Source organism: Arvicanthis niloticus, chromosome 14, assembly GCF_011762505.2.
Source record: "Arvicanthis niloticus isolate mArvNil1 chromosome 14, mArvNil1.pat.X, whole genome shotgun sequence".
NCBI classification, from domain to species: domain Eukaryota; kingdom Metazoa; phylum Chordata; class Mammalia; order Rodentia; family Muridae; genus Arvicanthis; species Arvicanthis niloticus.
The window spans coordinates 70,974,188-70,989,542 of record NC_047671.1 but is presented as its reverse complement, the minus strand read 5'-3'; the positions used below and the strand labels follow the sequence as shown (position 1 = coordinate 70,989,542).

The window sequence follows — 15,355 nt, the reverse complement described above, 5'->3', positions numbered from 1 at the left end:
AGTCGTCCCTTCACTCTGCCCCATGTCTATGCACACATCTGGTTTGGCAAAGCCATCTAACAGTTGCAAAGATACTTCAATGCCAACCCACATTAACAAGGGCAGCCCACCCCTTAGTGCCACCCCAGGAGAACACTGGCATCCATCACTAACAGTCCCCCATCCAATACAGAGAGCCCATGCCAATGCACCCTACTGCCTATAAGTTCCTTTCCTAACATAAGATGGACAAATGCAAGTTTAATGGTGGTTTCTAGCTTTCTGTTGTTTTATTTGTTTGAGGCGGCATCTCAATTGAGTTCAGGTTGGCCCCAAAACTAACTTCATAGACCAAACTGGCCTTTAATTCAGCAATTTTATCTCACTTTATTTTGAGACAGATCTTTGTCTGGATTAGTAATCCTCTTGCTTTAAAGTCCAGAGTGTTGGGACTATAGGCAGATACCAATAATCCAGGCTAGCAGGTGCTCTTTAGAGTAAAACTGCAATAAGAAAAGTAAGTAATATTCATCAAAAAACTAAGACAAAACAAATCTCGAAAATGATTAACAAAAACCTGGTTACTTATATTTTTCTTGTTCTCTTCTGAGTTTACATATAAGTCGCCTAACATAGAATTTAAAAATCAACAATAACAACAAAAACCCATAGGAAAATCTGAACTCAGACCATGGACATGAAAATAAAAACATTTTCCCGTGAAATTTCATGTTCTAGTCTCTAAGTACCATTACACTTGTCACTGCAGTCCTTATGGGTAGGCTACTCTACATTAGTCAGTCAAGGATAGAGTGGGTCTCCTCAGTGTGCCCACAATGCACGGCTGCCGTCTCGGCCTATGAAGTGTGCTCTGTAATGCTCACACCACGACAAAACTGGCTGACAGTGCCTTTTATGGTATCTTATCTTTAAACATCACTGTACCTGTTCTCACTACTTTGTTAACACAAGAAATACGAACAACTAACGGGAGATTATCAATCATATTCACATCTTACATTTGATGATGGGACCCACTGGAAGCCAGCCACGGTTACAGATCCATTAAAACCTTATGTTTGATGACTGTCTGGTCCTAACAAGTTCTAACAGATACTTCCAAATGTCTATGCTCACTATTGCAAGAGACATCAGCCCCTAAAAACATCACTAAAGACAAGACGTATTACCTACCAAAAAGCAAAATGACCAGTCCTAAATTTATTAATTAGAAATTAATTTGAAAAGTTTAAACTTATTTTAAAAATAACTTTTAACACAACACATATTCTATGGTCAAACTATAGTTTATAGGATAAAAGTTAGTTTAGTGAATAGTGGTTTAAACTAAGATGATGACCAATACTAGCTTTTGGCATTAAAATTTATAAAACACTCTGAAATAGTTGTAGCCATCCTAAAATACCAAAAGGGGGAGGGGAGTTCTGATTAAAGCAAAATCTGGATTGATTTAGCAAACATCCAAACCACATAGACAGAAGCAATAATAGTCTCAAATTCGTGTTAGCAAACCTGGAAGAATGTGGCCTATGTAACGCTTCCAACCACTGACTTACAGACTAACACAGGTTAGTTTTGTGTCTTCCGAAGACAACAGCCAGAACTATACACGGAGAAGACTCACTCCTGGGAATCTGTGTGAGAAGGGTGTGCTCATATCTTGTTTTAAAAGTATTTGTTTTCTAATTGTTTTACAATGTAAATACTATCAACATTTTTAAAATGGTAAGGACTTGTTTGGTTTACTTTTCTTGAGATGGGGTCTCATATGGTCTAGGCTCACCTGGAACTCATGGCAATCCCTCTGTCTCAGCCTTCTGTGTGATGGGATTACAGATATGAGCCATCTAGCTAAAACTCTCTCTGTGGGGGGCGGGGGGGTGGATTTTTTTCAAGTTCATGTTTTCTTTCACAATGGGGTGGGGGCTCCATTGCAATAATTAGGATTGCTGCAATAGCAAGTGGGGGTTACTGACTCATGCAGGGCACCCCGAGGAACAGGACTCCCTTCTCTCAGCACCACTAGCTGTGGATAGCTCCTCGAGACGGTGGGCCTCAAAGATTCTCTCACCCACAACAGAAGTAAGTTATATTTAATCCACAAAGCTGATTCAAGGGAAACATTTAGTCAACATCGGACTCTTAACTCCCAGAGAGCTGTCATTCATTAATGCTCCTCTGCATGTTCCTTTAGCTTCAACACGAGAAACAGGAGCACGGGGCAGTGTTGAGAGCAGGGTGTGTTTTTCTCTTTATTCACAAGCTGCATCAACAACTTGGAAAAGAGCAATACCAAAAGAAAGGTAACCCATCAAAGCAGGGACTGCAGCTCAGAAAAATCACTAGTGGCTACTAAAATTAGTATGTTGAAGCATACTGAGGAAAGGTGCGTGTGTTTCATTCAAGGTGCCTGCCCAGTGATATGCATATGAATTACAAATAAACCAGTAACTCTTTGGTGGAGGAAACAGGAGGTACCAGCTTAACTAAGCGACAAAGCTACCACTGATACTGGAACAAGCTGCTGCTATTCAACTAGGGAGGGGACAGTCGCACAAACACCGTAGGGCACAGTGTGAACTTTATGGTGCAGAAACATAAATTGGGACTTAACTGAGAAGCACACCACAGAATAACTGCATTCTGCAACAATGTCAATACTGGGAAACATTAAGTCTGAGGAGCAGCTACAGTTAAAGCTTACCCACTAAATGCAAAAGATGAGCCACACTGGGACCTGAAAAGGACACACTAACTGGGAAGGCATTACCAACTTTAGAGAAAACTTGGGTGACTAAACATAACCCATATCTGCAGTCATTCTCAAGTGTCTATGAAATAGCGACTGGGCTAACCTGTGGACATCTAGAGAATTCCAGTAAAGGACATACAGTAATTTTACTGTCATTGAGCCTTTTTCATTAAGTAGAAAATGCTTTGAAGGGATATTTCTTTAAAAACTTTAGTTTTTACCAATCAAATATTCATAGTTTTGTAAAAGATGATCAATATCTAGGGCTGGAAGTGGTGGGTGAACACCAGGACAGGGATGAAGTAAAGCAAGAAAAATTTTGGCAGGGTACTTTGGCAATTTAGCATGGTCTCTGACCTAGTAATCCACTTGAGAATTACAGCCTAGGTCTGGCAATCATTCAGTGGGGACAGCACTGGCCAAACAGAAACACGGTCCTAAACTTGATCCCTGCCCAACAAAAAAAAAAAAAGAAAAAAAATCACTTCTATAAACATTAGATCATGATCTATGTGTACTGACATAAATTCATAGAGAAGGAAATAAGATGATGGGAAATAAGAGGTAGCCATAAAATTTTTATAATAGTAAACATAGATTTTTATTTTAAAACTAACTTTGGACAGAGACGCAAGAGAAACCTGAAATTGAGATGTAGAGTAAATCACCAGAGGGCAAGAGACAGATGAACAAAGGTGGAAAAGCAAGCACATGGTCGCTGGGGCTGTCTCCCAAGAGCGGCCAGCGAGACCTCCAGGAAAGGGCAGGCTGCACACCGCGGCTCAGTGAAATGTTCTAAAGCAGCACTTTCGGGGGCAGCAGTCGCCAGACTCAGTAAAACCACACACGTGGTTCTAACCCAACACGTTCCACACAGCTCAGGATGGAAAGCAAAGTGAGCAGCTGGGATGCTGGTTACACACTGAGGTGGCAGCATTTTGTAAAACATAAATTAAGCAGATGAGTCTCACTTCTTCCTATGTGATTTACTAGAAAACGTGTCGTCTTTATCTGTATCTGCCGGACACTGCTGACACTGCTGCCCCTAGACATGTCACAAAATCAGATTCTTCTGGTCATCTGTTTTTATGGGTTTTTGGGTTTTTTTTAAGACAGGGTCTTGAGGTGTGGCTCAGGCTGGCCTTGAATTTATAATTCTCCTGCTTTAAAGGTGCTGGTATTCCTGGCCATGCCCACATCTGATTCTATTAGGGTATATCACTTACTTCCAAGAGATCACCTCAAAAGTTTGCTCCTTGTAAATGGTAACTGGTTCTCTAGAACATCAGTATTTTCAGAAGTAACTACAAACATGAAGATTTCTTTTTCTTTCTTTCCCTTTCTTTTTTTCCCAAGACAGGGTTTTTCTAGAACTTAATCTGTAGACCAGGCTGGCCTCAGACTTAGAGATCTGTCTGCCTGTACCTTCCAAGTACTGAGATTAAAAGTGTGCAGCCAGACCATCCCTAGACTAAGACTATACTTTTCTATAAATGAGACTCTGCACAAGCTTAAAGTCTTTATTGGGGGGCATTGGGGGGAGGACAGGAAGGGAGAAGAGTGTGTGTATGTGGCATTATTTGGGTATATATATTTTAGCACCAGTCAGCTGTGTGAAAAAAGTCACCCAGAGCTGGGTGTCTGGCACAGCCCACCAGGTGCACTTGAGGGGAAGAGACAGGGATCACAAGTCTGACACCAGCCCGGGCTTCAGGACGATGGTTCAAAAACCACAGAGGGAGGGGAGAGAAGTCAGTCCAAACAGTTCACACACTGCTAAAATCCATTTATCCAACAGGTCTGCAATAGTCAGGCCTGTACCACTAGAAGGTAGGTTATGGGGGTGAGAGGTTGGTGGGAAAGCTTCCCAATGATGGTCAATAAATGTTTGTTTTTCTTTGGAGTGAGTAAAATGTTCTCAAACCAACTGAGGTATCACAACTCTACAAGTACATTTTAAAAGACTGAAATGTAGATTTTAAAATAATATAACTCACTAAAGCTGTTGCTCAAAGGAAAAGTAACCACCAGAAAACCCAAGACAAAGAGCTTGTCTGTCTTACTGAGAGCACTCCGAGGCCTTCCCTTTATTCTGATAGTCCATTATACACTGAATAAGATGGTTATTTTCATCCAGCATCTGAAATAAAAACCAGAGAGTTTATTATAAACCTAGTACATGAAGTAAAATTAAAAACTAAGAAGCCGGAAGAGAGAAGGAAGATATTGATGAACACTACAGAGGCGCTTCCGAGAAACAAAATATTGCTTCTCGAAGCCATCATTACAGATGATGTTATGACAAAATCATAAAACATGATTGAAACATGACTGGTGAACATGGGAAACACAACCCTCTTAGAATTATTTTGTGATAGTGTTTCTACTTGCTCTGACAAAGTATTTTAAAATTCATTATAAGAAACATGAGCCTGAATAAACTTAGTTAAAATTTTCCATTGCTGTTAAAATGTATAATCACTTATGAAATACGCTACACATGACTCACATAGACAGTTCTGCAACAACTGACTTTTCATAATTTGAATCTTCCTAGAAATGTCCTATCTACATAGAGAGTGAACCTACTGAGGTCTTCTGCTAATACAGTGCTCATAACTTGCCACACACACAAAAAAATCCTACAAGCTGGCTAAGAGGTAGCTCACACCTTTAATCTTAGCACTTGTGAGGCAGAAACAGGCAGATCTCTGAGTTCAAGGCCAGCCTGATCTACAAGAGTGAGTTCAAGGACAGTCGAGACTTCACAGAGAAACTCTTATCTTGAAAAAGAAAAAAAAAATCTTACTTTGTATATGTGTAATGATATCACATTTAATCAATTATGTTTAATACCTATTTCAATTACTCCCTTTGAAACTCAGAAGGGAAAGTGTTTCTTCTACCTTATTTAGTCAGACTGTGTGTGTGTGTGTGTGTGTGTGTGTGTGTGTGTGTGTGTGTGTGTGTGTGTGTGTGTGAGAGCTCTAGTTCACACTCCTGTGCCTTGGTGTGGTCAGAGGACACCTCTGTGGCACTGGTTCTCTCCTTGAACCCAGCTGAGCCATCCTCTAGGCCACTGTTTTTGGGTGTTTTGTTTTGTTTTAGATATAGAAACATTTGATTACCTCTACTATCTGTAACAGTAGTTTCTACCAGTTGAAAGCTGGCTCCCAGTTGATTCTGGAGCAGTCTCATGCTCTGTAGTGTGAAGGAGAAAATCTGTTCTTCTCCAGAAGAAAAGAAGCACAGAAGCACTGCTGCCGGAGGGACCCGAGGTCACTGTAGCTTCCTTTCTAACTGTATAGATTCATGATTCTCCAAACCAACATATAGCAACGATCTCTATGCATTTAATGTATTTAATAGAATTTAAGTGTGTAATATAAAATGAGGTATCTCAGAAAATTTGAAAACCATAATATACATTAATTATCATTTTACCACCTTACAACAATCTAAGCAACCTTGGTTTCAAAGGTTAAGTAATTCATCTATGCCAATGTCACTAAGCAAGAAAACCTACTTGGAGTCCCTAGCACACCACCCAAGGTTGTAGGAGGTTAAGAATTAGGGGACATCCTGAGCATGCCCCACCTTTCATAATTTAATGAATAACCAAGGGACAACACCAAAAATCATTTAATGTGGTTTTCAATTAAAAACAAGATCCAATCACAATTAATTGGTATTTCCTGCACATTTATCATTATCTTCGATTGCTAAAAGCAAACGTTTTTCTAAGGTGTGCTTCTTAAATATAATCACTAGATACAAAAAAAAAAAAATTCTTTTGTTTTGTTTTTTGTTGTTGTTGTTGTTTTTCAATATAGGGTGTAGCCTTGGCTGCCCTGGAACTAACTCTGTAGATCAGGCTGGCCTCAATCTCAGAAATCTGCCTGCCTTGCGAGTGCCAGCAATTCAATACTCAACCAAGGAATTCACTACACGTTAAAAAAACCCCAACCATCTGTCTCCTGTCTAATACCAACGTCTGACACTGCAAACAAAACTTGAATCAGAATACTTCTGGGGGGCTGGAGTGATGGTTCAGAGGACAAGAGCACTTAATGCTTTTGCTGAGGACCTGGTTTTGGTTTCCAGCATCCACAAGGACGCTGTTAAATAACTCTGTTTCAGGGAATTTGATGTTTCTTTTGACCTCCCCAAGCACTGCATGCACAAGATGTACACATACGAATAAAATAACAAAAGAATTTTAATCCATTTTTCACTTTTCATCTGAGAATGAAAAATAACCAGTTAGCACCTAGATCAATCACTCACGATAAGCAACTAATAGACTTATATAAGAAAAAACTCTGAGAAAAAGAAAAGCGCCAGACTTTTTCTAGAGTTCAAAAAGAATCCCTTCAGAAACATGCTTTCTGCACGTGTGTGCTTAAAGAAAGCTGTTCACCAGACCGCAGGCTCAACCTGGCACACTAGAGAAACCAACTGCGTTTCCAGGCACTGCCTGGCGGGTTTCTTCAAAGAAAATAAAGCAACAGTTGGGCAAATGTCAAATGCCACACTACAAAGACCCTGACAGTAAACAGAAACCGATGGCTGTAACCCACAGGTCTGCATGGGTACCCCGATTAGTACTACAGGTTGACTTGCTCTCCTTAAACTTACTCGAGGGCAGGAAACAAGATGGAAATACTCAGGGCAAACTTAAAGTTAACAGGCGACTTTTTTAAAGTCTACCCAGGCTGAGATCTAGAATAGTGCCTTGCTTTTAGACACAAGCTCGGAGGATAATAAAGAACCTTTGTGTCCCCAATTGGCAGCCCCGGAGCGGCAACTGGGTCCCCTCTGAGGACGCAGCTCCCAGGGCTTCTATCGTGACTTCATGTAAACCGCCCGCCCGTCGGTGTAGACGGCCAACAGAGCCCGGTCGGCAAGAGCAGGCTCGCCCTCCGGAACCCTAGCGCCCGCCCTGCGCGCTCAGGCGCATCTATCTGCTGCAGACCAGAACGGACCCCGGGTGCGCCCCCGGAGATCCCCCGTGGCCCCGGCTCCTTCCTCGCCTGCCCGGAGCCATTGCGGAAGGCTCTCAAGTTCTCCGGACAGGGCCTCAACTCCGAGGAGTTTGCGGCGCAGCACTCTCGGTTCGGATTTCCCCGAGCGGGGTCCCGGCGGGGCGGGGCGACGCCGGAGTCTCGGGGGCCGCTTCCCTCCCGACCCCGCGGCGCGAGGCCACCCGGCCCGCGGGGAAATCGGGCGGCGGTTGCCGGCGCTTTTGTGCGGGCAGAGCAGGCGCCAAAGGGCTCGGTCGGGAAGCCGGCGTCAGCCCGCCCCCAAGCCACCCCGCCTCGGCCCGCGTCCCGGCGCCTCTCCCAGCTCACCTTCTGGATGGCGGCGGGCGTGATCTCGCCCTTGCCCCGCTGCCTCGGGGCTGCGAACGCCACAGACATCTTGCCGCCGAGCCCGCGATCAGCGAGTCCCGAGCGCTCCGGGGGCCGCGGAGCTGGGGGCCCGACGCCCGCCTCCGGGCAGTCCCACCTTAGCGCGCGCGGTGGGGGAGGATGCTCCGGGGCCGCGCGCCTCCTCGGCCGGCTCGGCCTTTACGCGGAGCTGCAGCTCCCAGCAAGGAGTCTACAGAGCACACTGCCGCCGGCGCCGCTCGAACCCCGGGTACCGCAGCTGTCCGCCCCGCTGCCCTCGCGGCTTCTCTGGCCGCACCCCCCCGCTTCCCTTCGCTGATGGTAGCGCCGCGCCGGCCGCCTCCGCCCGGACGCTCAGGAAATGGTCCCGCCACGGCGGGAGGGAGCGGCCCGGCCGCGCTGTCACAGGAAACGCGGGGTCCGCCCGCCACACTGCCCCTAACTGTGCCCTCGACCCTCTGGGGGAGAGGTTCGCCCCGACCGCGGCCCAGAAGGGTAGAGGACGGTCGGGACTCGGGAGCGTCTACCGGGTCAGCACAGAGAACGCGGATTCGCTAGTTTAAATGGCTCCTGCGCTCCACGTGCGCACCTTGGAGTGCACGCTCCCCAAGTCTCGCCTAACAGTAGAAAAGAACCCCGGACTCAGAGTTCGCCTAGAGATAGACCCTCCCCACACTTGTGCATCTACTTGATCTGACTTGGGACCTTTGGAACGAAGCTGTGAAAAGCCACCCTCTTCTCCAGTTAAATACTTAACGCTTAATTAGGCCCAGGCTTCCAGGCTTCAAGTCAGTCAGTATGAGGGGAATAAAGCTAACAGCTGCAAATTAGAAAGGGACGTTACTGCGGGCTAGTTCTGCAACCTTAGACTTCCCAGTTGCTCAAAAGGGAAGTTACCATCACTGATCCTCAAAAATTAGAGCCTAGCCCGGTGTTGGGGGCGCTCGCCTTTAATTTCAGCACACAGGAGGCAGAGGCAAGGCCCCTTTGAGTTCAAGGCCAGCCTGGCCTACAGAATGAGTTCCAGGACAGTTAGACCTGTGAGGGACACAGTCTCACAAAACCAAAAAATTAGTGTCTGAATTATTAATAAAGTAAAAAATAAACGTATTTTTAAATGTTATTAAAAATAAATTTCACAGGTCAGTGTAATTTATTCAGTGGTTCTGGGTGTCTGTGCCCTATACAGGTGGTAGAACTGACCAGCATCGCAGGAAACTCTCAAAGATTTCATGCTGTTTTATAGAAGAGATATACAAAAATTAAACAAAACCAAATATACATATAAGTAAAGTATAACAGCAAACAAGGACAGAACTACCAGCTACTCATGTGACTTAAGTTGGGAACGCTCCGTTACATTTAAAGAAATCTAAAGGGTGAAGACTAAACTTTCAAGATGGCTCATTTGGGAAAGGTGCTTGTGGCCAAGCCTGACGTCCTGAGTTCGAATCACGGGACCAACATGGTGGAAGGAAAGAACCAACTCAGTCAAGTTTTATTCTGGCCTCCCTCCACACGTGGTTCCCCTACCCTGTGCATGTGAAACACACACACACACACACACATACACACACACACACACACACACACACACACACACGATAAAGGATGAAGACTCAAGCCATTCTAAGAACAAAGAATGGAACCTTCTCTCTCCCTTACAATGGTAACTGTTCTTGGGAATTAACTTGTTGCCTTCCACTATCCTAAACCTTAGGAACCCACTATGATACAAATGGATTCATGTAAGCACACCTGAAAAATTCTACAGAAGGCTGAACAATAACCAGTAACTGTCCACTGCTGACACTGTGTCTGATGGTTGGCAAGGATGGTCACATTTGATTTTCTAACAACATCATAGTAATTAGGAACTGTATTTCCGTGAGAAAACTGAATCTGAAACAGTCCTATGGCTCCACTCTGTCCACTTGGCAGATAGTGTGAAAATCTTACAAGCAAATCAAATCAAGCTTGTCTGAATTTCTACATTCCAGTTTTTTAAAAGAAAACCAAATACCTGTGAAAAGTTCTCACATTCCAGGCAGGACTCTGATAGATACTTTAAATGAGAGCTTACTAAAAGTAGAAAAGGGGAAGCTGGGCACGCCTTTAATCCCAGCACTTGGGAGGCAGAGGCAGGTGGATTTCTGAGTTCAAGGCCAGCCTGGTCTATAGAGTGAGTTCCAGGACAGCCAGGGCTACACAGAGAAACCCTGTCTCGAGAAAAAAAAAAAAAAAAAAAAAAAGTAGAAAAGGGTATTCTACAGATCGAAGGTTATAAGCCCTCGGGTGTTCAGAGTAGTGGGATAGGGCCTCAGACCCTAAGGCCCCATTCAGGAAACAGCCACAGCCTTTTCTGTGGTTATCTGATTGGCATTAAAGTTCTCATTTTCTGTATGATCTTTGTACTACATCTGTTGAAAAGCATGGATCAAAAGGGCCATCCAAAACTGCAAATGATCTCCAGGAAAGAAGACAACTGTGAAGGGCCCTACTTGTGGTGGTTTGAATATGCTTAGCCCAGGGGGTATCACTATTTGGAAGTATGGCCTTGTTGGAGGAAGTGTGTCACTTTGGGCATGGGCTTTAAGATCCTCCTTCAGACCAAGTGGGAGTCAATCATCTCCTACCATCCTGTAGATGAAGATGTAGAACTCTCAGCTGCTCCTGCACCATGCCTGCCTGGATGCTGCCATGCTCCCACCTTGATGATAATGGACTGAGCCTCTGAACCTGTAAGCCAGCTCCAATTACATTGTTGTCCTCATAAGATTTGCCTTGGTCATGGTGTCTGTTCACAGCAGTAGAACCCTAAGACACTACTCTGTCTTCAAACTTCTTTGGTAAAAATCCAATCAGTTAGCATTCTCTGGAAAAGAAGAAAATTTTGAGAGAAAAAAGATTGAAGTTCAGAGAAGATTGAAGTGTAGAGAATACATTGCAAACACTGTTTTTTGTTACCATCAGTTCTGCAAGAAATCCTGGGGCAATTTAGTGGTTTGATTAGGAATGGCTTCCATAGACTCATGTGTTTTGAATGTTTGGCCCATATAGAGAGTGGCACTATTAGGAGGTATGGCCTTCTTGGAGTAGTTGTGACCTTGTTGGAGGAAGTATGTCACTGTGGGGGCGGGCCTTGAGGTCCCCTATGCTCAAGCTATGCCCAGAGTGGCACAGTCTCCTGCTGCCTTTGGCTCATGATGTAGAATTCTCAGCTCCTTCTCCAGCACCATGTCAGCGGACATACTGCCATGCTTCCCACCATGATGATAATGGACCAGACCTCTGTTGTCCTTTGTGAGTGTTTCTGTGGTCATGGTGGCTCCTCAGCGCAATAAAACTTAACTAAGACAGGCAGTGAACTGGCAGAGGGGTGAGCAGCAAAAGAAGAGACTCGAGTGTTTAGCTAAGGAAGAAACCAATAATGAAAATAGAAATCTTCCTAAACAAAAAGAGTGGCTTTGGAGACTTAAGAAGAAAATGCGCCCATGGAGCCATCTTCCCCAAAACGTACGTCAGTCCCATTATTTAATCTGCTCACAAACTAAATAACCCAACTCAGTAACTGAGAATAGGCTTGCAATATAGTTCAGCAGACATCAAAAGTGCATCCAGATGGGTATGAGCAATGAATTCTGACTACACACACTACCAAATGTAGAGAGAAATGGAAAGCAAAAGGCAGAGATAGTACTGACAGTGCAGGGATAGAAAACTGCAAGTTTGACTTTCAAATGTTTCACTTTTTAAAGTTTCATGTGCATTTGTTTGTATCCCTTAAATTTCAGTGAACTGACTAAATGAAGTATTCCTGGAATCTGCTCAATATTTAGGGAAATGAAAATCGTGAGATTAAAAATTGTCTTGATCTCCATAAAAATAAATCCTGTACACACAGATGTCAGAGATAACTGTGTTTGCATAGGAGAATTTGTTTATACTTAATGTTTTGTAACTAATAGAACATCTGTACTACAAAATTTACTGATCTTTTAAGCCTCTGTCTCCTGTATGCTTTTCAAATATACTGAAAAGGCAGAGCCCAAGCCTGTCAGCTCGTAGTTGGGCTCAGAGCAAACCCCTCAGGATGATATTCTTCAAAATATTTCCACCACACTCTTGTCACATTTCATGAGCCAATGTGAGTGGTGGCTTCCATGGACTTCAAAACTATAAAAAGAACAGCATGCATCTTTATGCACGATCATTATTCTAGTCAGAACAAACTACCTTTTCCAATTCTCTGTAAAAGATTTTATTTTTAATAATCCAGAAATTTTTATTCTAATTAGATTCTTCTAAAAGCCTGTCTGATGCATTTCACCTTTTCTTCTGTAATCAAACATTGAATTAAGGATGAACTGAATCAGTTATATGTTGAAATTTAATGATTCATAAAAATATTTCTTAAGCCAGGTATGGTGGCTCATGCTTATAATATAAGCATCCAGGAGGCAGAAGCAGGAGGATTACCATGGGTTTAAGGCCACCCTCAATTACCTAAGCTCCCAACATGCCTGGGCTGTAATGTGAAATCTTGTTGCAAAAAAGGAATCAAAAACAAGTATTTTTTTTCCTAAGAATATGTGTGTGATTCAGTGGCTCTGACTTTAGTAAAATTGCTGTTTTTTTTTTTTTTTTTTATAAAGATGGTGAAATATGCCTGTTAACTGGTTTTCATGTGAATGATGACAGCAGACATAATTTTATACCCTAAAGATGACTACATCCTGTATGCTGTGATTATATGAGCATATACAGCCAACTGGAGTTAATGTGCAATGTGTAGGCTTCATGTGGAATTAATGTGAGTAAGCAGCTGAGTTTGAGACCTGGAGATAAATTGAGTGTTCAGTTAGTCAGGTCCTCATGTAGGGAATGGAATTAAAAGGCTGATGAGCAGGAGGTCAGGAAGAGGCCATCTTGATGAAGACAAGTTGAGTGGCCATTGCTAAAAGTTACTGGTTCCTTTACCTCAGCCTGTTTCAGATATCTATCCTGTAATATTCCAAAGCAATGTATCAATGTTGTTTAGACAATAAGCTTTATGATAATTTGTTAGAATATCACTAGAAAGCCAGACATGATAGCACATCTCATCAGCCTAGTGACTAGGAACCTGAGGCAGGAAGATGGAGCTCAAAAACAACCTGGGCTACACAGCAGGACTGTATCTCAAGAAAACTAGCGAAAAAGAAACAATTGGAAACTAATTCATTGTTAATTTCTAATATGAAATTGTCATAACTTCAAGAATAGTTAGTAAAGTATTTATAAGTTGTTCATATCCTACCCTGATACATATTAAAGCTACCAATTATGTTGATATATTTTTTAAGTAAATCAGTTGTAGACTGTTTGCAAAGCATAGATGAGGCTCTGAGTTCAATTCCTACTATAAGCAATAGAGACAGAAAATAAATACTAAAGAAATTATAATATGTAAAATGAAAGTACACTGGTTCAGACTCCAGCACCAATACTTTGCAGCAGACACACACCTGTGTGCTACTCAGCTCAAAGGCTCCAGTGCCTTCCTTCGGCCTCAGACATTAATGTGCACACTATATAATTATTGTTTCATTATTGTTATATTATTATTGCCACCCAAGTGTGATGACCTGAATCTGAATCCCAGAACCTACATAGAGTCTTAGTAGCTTGTATCTATAATACCTGAACTCTTGGAGCCAGATGAGAGGAGACCAGGGAGTTTCTGAAATCTCGCGGGTCAGCCACCCTGATATACAAAGCAGCAGACAATGAAGAAGAAAGGTGGAAGGCAAGAACCTTTGCCCACTTGTGGTGGTTAGAATAAGAATGTCCCCATAGGCTCATATACTTGAATGCTTGGTCATCAGGGAGTGGCACCACTTGAAGATTAGAAGCATGCTCTCATTGAAGGAAGTGTGTCACTGGGGCTTCAAGGTTTTAAAAACCCATTCCAAGTCCAAAATCTTTCTTCCTGCTGCCAGTGCAATTGGATGTAGTAGTTAGTCTTAGATACCTCTCCAGCACCATGTTTGCCTATGTGCTGCTGTACTTCTTACCATGATGACAATAGACTAAACTGTAGAACTGTAAGCAAGACCCAATTAAATGTTTTCCTTTTTAAGAGTTACAATGATCATGCTGTCTTTTCATAGCCATAGAATGCTATCTAACAGAGAAGTTGGTACCAGGGAGCAGGGTATTTCTGTAACAGTCCTGACCATGCTTCTTGTTAGAGAAATGTGGACTTTCAGTCTTTTAATTGGAAAGAGTTGACTGCCTTAAGCAGGCTTAGTAGGCCATCCTAGTAGTAGAAACATAGAAGACAGTAGTGCTGAGAATAATGTTGATAACAGACTGGCAAAGATGTTCCAGAGGAGAAAAATAATAATAAATGGTCTAAAAACCTTTCTTGTGATATTTTGGTGACAAATATGGCTGCTTTCTCCTCTTGTCTAAAAACAAAACAGAAAACAAAACAAAGCAAACAAACAAACAAACAAAACCCAACCAACCAACCAGACAAACAAACCTCTGCCTGAGGTTAAATAAAGAACTTAGGATTAACGACATTGGCTGAGGAGATTTCAAGATAGCCTAGTATTGATTCTGTCACTCTTAAGCAAATCTTAATTAAAAGGAGAAAGCTAAACAAGGGAAACTGCAAAATGTACAGTGAGAGGAGAAAAGGGACAACAGGAAGTATAATGAAACTAAGTCCAGTGCTCAAGAACATAAGAAATTTAAAGAAAAGCTGGATGCTAAATGAGATAAAGAGAGTGATGACCACAGGGCAACAGCAAAGCCAGGTAAGCTTTCAATCTGTGAAAAGAAATTAAAATGTGTGGGGGGGGGGGGGCGGGGGGAGCTAGCAGAAGGTGGCTATCATCTTTTCAGCCATCTTGAGCCACATACCCTGACAAGAGACTTGATTACAATAGTCTACAACAGCTGAGCACACTCTGATAACATCTTGTTTTAGATACCCAGGACTTTCCCTTGGGTGTGTGAGACTTAAAAGTGTGAGACTTAAGGGTGTGACTTAAGGTGTGATTTAGAGATAAGACCTAAGGGCATGACTTAAGGGTGTGACTTAGAGGCATGGCTTAGAAGTGAGAAATATAAAGAAGAGACTTTCAACTTTGGATTTTATAACAGTGTTGAGGCTGTGGTATACTTTGACAACTTTTGAAGTTGGCCTGAATGAATTTTTGTG

The 15,355-nt window shown here is 42.8% G+C and overlaps 1 protein-coding gene across 4 annotated transcripts in view; it reads right to left on the bottom strand.

Moving 5' to 3' along the window:
• Ss18 (SS18 subunit of BAF chromatin remodeling complex) overlaps positions 1 to 8,729 on the bottom strand; it is a 57,281-nt gene extending 48,552 nt beyond the window's left edge. For 2 of the 4 annotated variants that reach the window (XM_034517954.2, XM_034517956.2), the window contains exons 1-2: positions 8,104 to 8,266; positions 4,816 to 4,892 (exon numbers count right to left, since the gene is read on the bottom strand). In XM_034517954.2, the coding sequence (XP_034373845.1) occupies positions 4,816 to 4,892; positions 8,104 to 8,172 (146 nt within the window). In that variant the 5' untranslated portion in view covers positions 8,173 to 8,266. Of the gene's footprint in view, positions 1 to 4,815; positions 4,893 to 5,880; positions 6,098 to 7,390; positions 7,692 to 8,103 lie in introns of those variants that run through there. The other 2 variants (XM_034517953.2, XM_034517952.2) reach the window with 2 other exon arrangements.
• Positions 8,730 to 15,355: the final 6,626 nt, after the last annotated feature.